The sequence below is a fragment of the Fukomys damarensis genome, unplaced genomic scaffold (genome assembly GCF_012274545.1).
Source record: "Fukomys damarensis isolate Sample0158 unplaced genomic scaffold, DMR_v1.0_HiC HiC_scaffold_2, whole genome shotgun sequence".
NCBI lineage: Eukaryota > Metazoa > Chordata > Mammalia > Rodentia > Bathyergidae > Fukomys > Fukomys damarensis.
Window position 1 is genome coordinate 9,850,937 of NW_022900914.1, and position 9,378 is coordinate 9,860,314.

A 9,378-nucleotide genomic window follows, 5' to 3' on the forward strand; every position below is an offset into this window, starting at 1 on the left:
TTTTTTTTTTTTTTTTTTTTTTTTTTTTTTTTTTTTTTTACCCTGTACCTGGATATAATGCTGCAGTTGGGAATGTAGTATGAATAAAATTTAAAAGAAATGGGACTGGAAAAAACTGACTTCTGCATTTATTAAAGAGACATTTTCTAGTACGTAGGGGAAAATGAACTCATTTTAAAATTTGGAGATGATTGCTAAATTCGAAGACTATAGTATAATAGTGTTAGCTAATACTGAGTATTATATGAAAGGTACCCCAGAGGTTTTATATATTAAATATCTAATCTTGCCCATGAAATAAACTTTTGTTATCCCCATTTTACAATGAGAAAACCAAGACTTAGAAAGATTAGTATTTTCCAAAATAACAAAAGCTAGTAAGGAGCAGAGATGAGATGCAAATTAAGTGTGACTGAATTCAACTATTGACACTAAGTTAAATAGCTGTTTACATGTCTCAGTATTGTATTATATCTGTATGTTGATGTAATATCTATTTTGTAGGATTTCCCCCCTGAGGATTTAAAATGATTAAGAGAAGCTTTAGTTGTTTTGTTTGAAGAGAAAGTCTCGCTGTGTACTCCAAGCTGGCCTTGAACTTACTGTGTAGCCCAGGCTGACCTCAAACTCACAGCAATCCTCTTGCCTCAGCTTCCTGGGGTCATAGGTGTCTACCACCACACCCAGCAAGAAGCTTTAGTTTAAATCTTACTAGGAGCCTGAAATTGGATTTATTTCACTCATTTTTTGAAGTTATTACCACTAAAGCATTATTCAGTTTAGACTACATAGTAGTCTGTAAAACTGTATTGCATATTGTATTGTAAGCTTTCTTTTTAAAATAATATGAATATTAATTTCCATTCTATGTCTTATCATACTTTCTGCATAACCTGATTCAATAGTTCTCATTACTTTCTTTTAGCCACAGTTCTTTTTTGTTTTGTTGGAGACAGGGTTGCACTGTGTAGTTCAGGCTGTTCTTGAACTCAGTATGTAGCTCAGGTTGTCCTCAGACTCACAGCAGTCCTCCTACCTCAGCTCCTGAATGCGGAGATTATAAGCATGCACTACACACCCAGCTAACTGCAGTTCTAAAGCTTAAGTTCTTTTCCTTTCTATGTAATCTTATAATGTTTCCTTTCTATATATTCTTATAACACTCTAAGCTTCTATTATTGTTCTCCCATATTCTCTTTTACATTATTTTCATATTCATTGGCTTTCTTTACTTATCTACAGACCCCTTAAGAAAAAAGGACATGCATGTTTTTTTGTTTGTTTGTTTGTTTTTTGGTACTGGGGATCAAACTTGGGTCCTTGCACTTGCGAGGCAGGCAGCAGAACCCATACATCTTATTTTTCTTTCATCCTTCAATAACTAACATAGGAGGTTCTTAGTTCTTTGTTTGAATAAATGTAATTATGGAGCAAAAGAAATGGGCTCTGCACAAAGAAAATCTATTTCAAATCAAAGAACATCTTCCATGTATATGATAAAGATATTTTGTCACAATGAGCCTAAAAAATTGTCAGTGTAGAGTAGAATCATGAAGCTGGGCACAGCAGCAAGTACCTATAATCCCAGCATTCAGGAGGCTCAGGCAGGAGGATCACAGTGACTTTGAGGCCAGCCTGGATTATGTAAACAGACCCTGTCTCAAAAAACCAAACAAGCAAACAAAGAACAAAAAATAGAGTAGAATCACATAGCACCATAGCACATATACATTTTTCATAGTTTAGTCAGCAAGCATGTGTGGGGACAACAAATAGGAAAACTAGAGTAAGAAATCCCTATACGTAATTTCAAAGGGAACATGATTTGATTTATGTAACGAATGGGTTTAACAACATACTTTATAATGTAATATTAAAATATGTGTAATGTGGGACAATAATGTGTAGATTTTCACTTTATATTTCTGTAACTTTATGAATATGCACATCATTAAAAAGTACAAAGAAGGTATACAGTTAAAAGCAAGTCTTTGTCTCATACCTTGGCCCCCTTTCTCAAGGACAAGTTAAATTTCCTGAGAATTTGTCTAGAAATAATTTTCTATATATGAACTTGTGTGTTATGAATTATTTTAAAAAGAAGTATACGTATTCTGTGCTTTTAATTTTCTTAATATAAAATATGTACAAAGTGTTTGAATGTGTGTGTGAAAGAATAAAAGTAAAATTACAGTAATACATACCATGACAGCTTAAGAATCATTTATATTGCTTTATATTGCTATGGGTGTCTGAAGTTCATTCATTTTTATAACAGTAATATTTCAATGTTGATTGTATATTTGGATTTTTTCCCTACCATCTTAAATGCTTTCTTTTTGTCCCATTTTTTCTGTCTTCTTTCTCCTCCATTTCATCTTCTTTTACTGATTGTTTTTTGTGTTTCACATCTTTTTTCCTCTACTTGTTCGCAAGTTATGCAGTCTATACCTTTTAGCAACTGTCTAGTTATTTTTATCATAAAAAGCTTAAGCATTTTAACTACAGTCACTTTGTATCCATCTTATATTCTTTTGTTTTGCAATTCTGTAGTTCTACCTGGTGCCCTCCAACAAAGTAGGAATTTTAGGAATTAATATTGTTCATATGTTTACTATTTATTTAGATTTATCCAATTTACCATTCCTTCTCACATCACAAGAATCCGCTTGGAATTATTTGCCTTCCCTTCTGGCTAATTTGAACTCCTCTTTTCCTATGGTGTACACACCAGTTTCTTCTTTATAACCAACTTGAGATTTGATATTGCTTCCTGCTCTTGAACAAACAACTCTTTGAAAAATTTAGCCAATCTCTTCAAATACTCTTTTTCACCTCCTCTGTTACTTCCTTTGAAACCATTTAAATATGTTATACCTCAGTCTCCCATTATCACTTATCTTTCACATTTTCTGTCTTTGTTTCGCTGGACTATACTTCAAATAATTTTTTTAGATTTATTTTGCAGTTCAGTAATTTTATCTTCATATGTCTAGTTATAATTTCATTATAAAATTTTCCATTTATAGATGTTCTTGCCCCCTGTTACTGGGGATTGAACCCAGGGCTTTTGCACTGAGCTGCATCCCTAGGCTTTTGAGACAGGGCCAGGTTTGAACTTGGAAGCCTTCCTCCTTCGGCCTCCCACCGTGCCTCGTTCTTATTTCCTAATTTTTCAAATGCACTTTCTCTTTCTATTATCAGAGTACTTTGAACTTTTTATGTAGACAGTTATTTCTGTATTCTGTCTGTTAATTTTAAGATAGTCAGACTTCATGGTCTATTTCTGCTAATGATGTCTTGTTCCCTGTATATTTTGTAGTATTATTGTAAATTATCCCCCCGCCCCCGCCTGCTGGAAACTTGTCTTTGGGACTTGTATTATTCCTGATGGGAAATCTGCTCCATCCTGATCTTTGCTCCTGTTTTGTTTTCTTTTCCCTGACCTGCATAAGATTTTATCTCTGATGTGTTGTATACCTTGGTGTAATTTTCTTTATGTTTCTTCAACTTTGAGCTCCATTTATCTTCTTTGTATATTTGTGATTTTTATCAAATTTTGAAATTTTCAGCCATTATTCAGATTTTTTCTGTCCATCTGCTCTCTTCAAGAGACTCCACTTTCACCTTAGATTTCTCAGTTATTCCACATCTCCCTATGCTCTCTCTGTTCATAATTTTTATTTTTCTGTGTATTTCATTTTAGATCATTTTTATGGCTATGCCTTCACTCACAGTTCTTTTCTTTTGCAGTGTTTAATGTGTTATCTCATTCAGTGTATTTTTTTAATTGAATTGGTACATTTTAGGTGTACAGTACAGTTACATTCATCATTGGGATCTTGTACCTTTACATGACAGGTCTTGGTTCTCATTTTTTTCATTCAGTGTATTTTTTTAGTGTACATACTAGACTTTCTCTCTTGAAGCACATTTTCAGTTGTCTACTTTTTTTTTTTTTTTTGTATCAGGGATGAAACTCAGGACCTTGTGCTTGTGAGGCAGGCATGGTACCACTGAGCTAAATCCCCAATCCAGTTGTCTACTTTTTTGAGTATGTGGAATATTTGTAATTATTTTTATTCTTATATGTGTGAATTTGGATTGGTTTTGGTGGAGTTGGGTGGTGTTGTTTTTTTTTTTATGGATGGTGTTTTCTCCCTTCTATCTGTGCCTTGTCCCCTCAAGTATTCCACAGAATACTGATTTGTGTATAAGGAAACTACCCAAATATAGGCAAAGGTGATAAAATTAAGAACAGTGTCTTCCTTACATTCGTTCACAGAGGGCTGGAAGTGATGGTTGTTCCACAGTCATACTGAAATCTCGTAATTTGTGGAGGAAAGCACTCAGGAAGGTCTTGCCTTAACAGTGAGAGATTATTAGCCCCAGAATGGACTTTACTGTGGGTCCATGTAAGAGATTTTATAAGTATGACCTGAAGAACTAGGTTGTTTCCAAATAACTGCATCCCAGAACAAAGCTCAACATTTATAGGAATACAAAAATACCCAGAACCCAATAAAGTGAAATTCACCGAATCTCTATTTTTGTTATACATTTCTTTATGAGTAAGACTGAACATCTTTTGTGTTTATAAACCATATATATTTCTTTTTGGGTTAGCAACCATTCTTGTTCTTACTCGTTTCTTTTTTGGTTGTTGGTCCTCTTTGCTAGGTATCTGGCTAATACAGTTGAAGAAGATGAAGAAGAATCTAAATATGAAATTTTTCCATGGGCTTTAGGGAAAAACTGGAGAAAATTATTCCCTGATTTCTTAAAGTTAAGGGACCAGCTCTGGGATAGAATTGACTATAGGGCTATTGTAAGCAGGCGATGCTGTGAGGAGGTAAGGATATAAAAATACTTCATATATGGTAGTCTTTGCATTTGTTATCTAATTTTCCTTGTTTTTTAATGTGCTTCTAATGTTTCTTCCTTTCTTGATATATAAGGATAGGTCATTAACCCTGCTTATTACTGTGAGTACACCTTTGTGTTACCATGTTGATGTTTGAATTTATACCACACTAATTAAAGATTGTCATTTGTTTTTAAGAGCAGGTTACTTCTGTCGTGAATATTTTTATTTTATCATGTTTCTCCTATCTAAAAGATCACCAATATATTAGTAAAGTATGGCTTAGACATACCAAAATATCTTAGTGAAGATTGTAATAATTTCCACTAAAATATGCGAAATTTCAAGTTCCTAAGATTAAAATACAGCATGGTACATAATTTAAATAAATTTATAGCCCAGGTGTAGGTGGCACACATGTAATCCCAGCTCTTGGGAGGCCGAGGCAGAAAGATTGCCATGAGTTTAAGGCTAGTCTGGGCTACATAGTGAGTTCAAGGCCAGAATGAATTATATAGCAAACTCTGTTTCAAAAAAGTAAAAATAAATAAATAAATAATTTGTATATGTTTAAAAACCATGCTACTTCTCACATAGAATACATTAAATTTCCTTGATGTCAGATTTGGGGGAGGGTATCAGATAAACCAGCAGTTTTAAAAACTAAAATTTTTAAAAAGTTATTTTATCAAATGTTTGGAGGTTTTGTTTTGTTTTGTTTGTTGTTTGAGACAGGGTCTCACTATGCAATTCAGGATGGCACTGAACTCACTATGTAGCCCAGGATGACCTCTTAACTCAGAGAAATCCTCCTGCCTCAGCCTCTGGAGTGCTGGGATTGCAGGTGTTCACCACTATGTCCAGTTCTATTCTGGTTTTTAATAAATTTAATGTTTCAAACTAAATAATAATGCTGCAAAATTAAATGGAAAGCAATGATGGCTGTAAACTTTTGTACTAATTCAAAAATCTTGATAAATGTGACTAGATAACTCTGTAATTGAATGAAAGTACTATCTAGTTAAATAACTGGCCAAAGAATCTAATTAATGGTTTTGTGTCAAACCCGAGTAAAGAGGTACATGGTATGTCACAGAATTCTGCTCAGGACTAACCTTGTGAATTATATTTATTAATGGGATGAAGACATACCCAACATGTATATTTACAGATTAAATTAAATTAGGATTGTTGACTCCTAGCAAAATGCAAGTATTCAGAAGTAACTTAGAAGACTGCACAGCAGGTCAAGCCTTTTCAATAGAAAAAGATGAAAAGTTTGGCATATGAGTCCCCCTCAAATTAACAGATCCTCATTAGAGTACTTAAACCAGACTCATTCCATTCACAGAGCATTAAAAGAGTCCTAGAGTTTTGCTTATTTGGTTTGATTTTGCATTTGTTTTTGTTTGCTTTTTGTCACTACCTCCCCCAGGTCAAGACTGGATGATTTGCACATCTTTGAAAGTGATAGGGCTGTGTTTGAATACTCTAACTTCTTCTGAGTGAAAGATTGTGGGCTTGTAGGGTGATCAAATAAGGTCATGGGGGGCACCAGGAGCAGGACTCAGGACTGGCAGTAGTGGCCTCATGTAGGCGACCCACTCACCCTCAGCTGCAGGGACGAGCATCTTGTCTGCAGCCACGTCGTACATGGTATTAGGACTGCTATTTCCTCGGCTGATGGCACAACACAGAAAGAGCCAAAGAGAATGGTGTTAATGATTAGTGTGAGCGTGAAAGACAAAAAGCAAAACAAAGTGTATAGACAGCTGAAAAGCCAGTTATATAACAGGACTTACAGGAAAATGTAGATTTAGGCTGCAGGAAAGAGGAAGCAATCATCAGGCTATGAAGTACTGCACTTGCTTCTGCATAACTGACCAACAATTGTATACCTAGAAAAGAGCAGCTAGAATAGAGCAGGATCTCAGGAGAAAGATGTCTCATGTGGAATAATAAAAAGGATCAGAATTTTTAGCATGACGAGTCCTTTTTATTTCTACCTGTATAAAGTAATACATAGCTTAGTGGAATAGAATTGAAGACTGGAAGCTTGCTGGCTCTCCCAGCCCCCTCTCCTGCCTCCCTTCACTGATTGTGAAGGAAATTCGAAAGGGAGCCAGGCACAGAGGCAAGTGCCTGTAATCCTTGCCACTGGGTTGATGGGTCAGCTGAGGTAGGAGAATCATAATTCAAAGCCAGCCAGGCGTGTTGGTGCACACTTGTAATCTTAGCTCTCAGGAGGCTGAAGCAAGAGGATGGCTGTGAGTTTAAAGTCAGCCCGAACTTAACCTTGTCTCAAAAAAAACCCCAAATATACAAAATAAAAATAAGTTCAAGGCCAGCAAAATTTTGAGGCAGATAGTGCCACCACTGGGCTAAATACCTGGCCCTAAGGCTAGCAAAATTTAAAAGGGTTGGGAGTGTAGCTCAGTGGTACAGTGCATCCTTGCATCATGAGATGCTGGGATTAGTCCCCACAAGGAGGGTTGAGGGATTCTCAGTATTTTTGTGCTCAATATTTTTGTCCTCAATATTTTTGAGGACAGAAACCCTGAGGCAAAAGAAGTCTTCTGTGTCAGAATCAGAAGTTCAATTTTAGGCCTGTTAAATTTGAAATATTGGACAATGAAATAATAGGCAATTTAATGTGAATTAGGAGTATCAGCTATCCATGTCAAAGCTGGGACAACTGGCTACCCAAAGAGGAATAAAGTTGGATCCACACTTTATATCATATGTAAAATTTAACCCAAAATAGATCAAAAACCTAAATGTAAGAATTAAAAGTATAAAAATGTTGGGCCGGGTGTGGTGGTGCACGCCTATAATCCCAGCACTCGGGAGGCTGAGGCAGGAGCATCGCTGGGGAGACCAGCCTGGGATACATAGTGAGTTCAAGGTCAATCTCAACTACATAGTGAGACCCTGTCTCAACGCCCCCGCCAAAAAAAAGCAAAAAAAAAAAAAAAAAAAAAAAAAAAAAAAAAAAAAACTATAAAAATGTTAGAAGAAAACAGACGTCTTTATGACCTTCAGTTAGGTCTTAAGTATGACACCAAAAGTACAAGCAACAAAATAATACATGGATTAAGTGGATGTTATCAAAATTTAAAACTTCAAATCGTGCATAGTAGCACACGCCTGTAATCCCAGCACTGGAGGCTGAGGCAGAACGATTGCTGCAGGTTCAAGGCCAGCCTGGGATACAGGGTAAATTCCAAGCCAACTAAAATTACAAAGCAAGACCCTGTCTCAAACAAAAAAACCCACCAAAATTTAAAACTTCGGAGGACAACAAGTGAAGTGACAGTCCATAAAAAGGGAGAAAGTTTTGTGAATCATCTATTTGATAAGGAACTTATATCTAGAATATAAAGAGCTCTTTCAATAATTAAAACAACTGCTGGGCGTGGTGGCGCATGCCTGTAATTCCAGCACTCTGCAGGCTGAGGCAAGAGTATTGCCATGAGTTTAAGGCCAGCCTGGGCTACACAGTTTGAGGCTAGCCTGAACTGTATAGTGAGACCCTATCTAAATAATAATAGTAATAAGAACAACTAAAATATGGGCAAAGGATCGAAATAGAAATTTCACCAAAGATGTTGAACCTCAGCCATCAGGGAAGTACAGATTAAAAGCACAATGAAGTATCACTTCATACCCACTACAATGTCTACGAATAAAAAGATAAATTTGGTGAGGATGTGGAAACTCTTAAACATTTTTTTGGGGGGGATACTAGGGATTGAACTCAGGTCCTTGCACTTGCAAGGCAGGCCACCGAACCACTGAGCTAAATCCCCAGCCCCTAGACACTTTTGATGAGAATATAAAGTAGTGTAGTGGCTATCTACTTTGAATAATAGTCTGACAATTTTAAAAAACTATTATATAAAATTACCATATGATCCAGGAATTCTCTTAGCTAAATACCCAGAAGAAATGCAAACGCTGTTCACATAAAAACTAATACACACATGTGTATAGCATTGTTACTTGTAAAGCCAAAAATAGAAACAACCTAAATGTCCATTGATGAACAGATAAGCAAAATATTCAATTAAATAATTTTAATGAAATATTTCTTGAAAATTAAAAGGAATGAAATACCAATATAAGCTTAGATGGACCTTGAAAATAAAGAAGGCAGTCACAAAGAATCACTTATATGGTTCCATTTATATGAGAGGTACAAAATGGACAAATCTGTAAAGCGATAGTAATTATTGCTGGGCATGGTGGTACAGGTCTATAATCCCAGAAGTTGGGAGGCTGAGGCAGGAGGATTGTTGTGAGTTTGAGGCCAGGCCTGGGCTCCATAATGAGTTCAATGCCAGCTGGAACTATATAGTGAGACCGGTTTCAAAAATAAACAAGTATGCTGTTGCCAGGCATGGTGGCGCACACCTGTAATCCCAGCACTGGGAGGCTGAGGCAGGAAGATCTCTGTGAGTTCAAGACCAGCCTGGGCTACACAGTAAGTTCCAGGTCAGTCTCAACTACATAGT

The 9,378-nt window shown here is 36.0% G+C and overlaps 1 protein-coding gene across 2 annotated transcripts in view; it reads left to right on the plus strand.

Annotated features, from left to right (window-relative positions):
* Positions 1-9,378, plus strand: part of Spdya (speedy/RINGO cell cycle regulator family member A) — a 41,439-nt gene that overhangs the window by 11,329 nt on the left and 20,732 nt on the right. For both annotated transcript variants that reach the window (XM_010604697.2, XM_010604698.2), the window contains exon 6: positions 4,681-4,852. In XM_010604697.2, the coding sequence (XP_010602999.1) occupies positions 4,681-4,852 (172 nt within the window). The remainder of the gene's footprint in view (positions 1-4,680; positions 4,853-9,378) is intronic.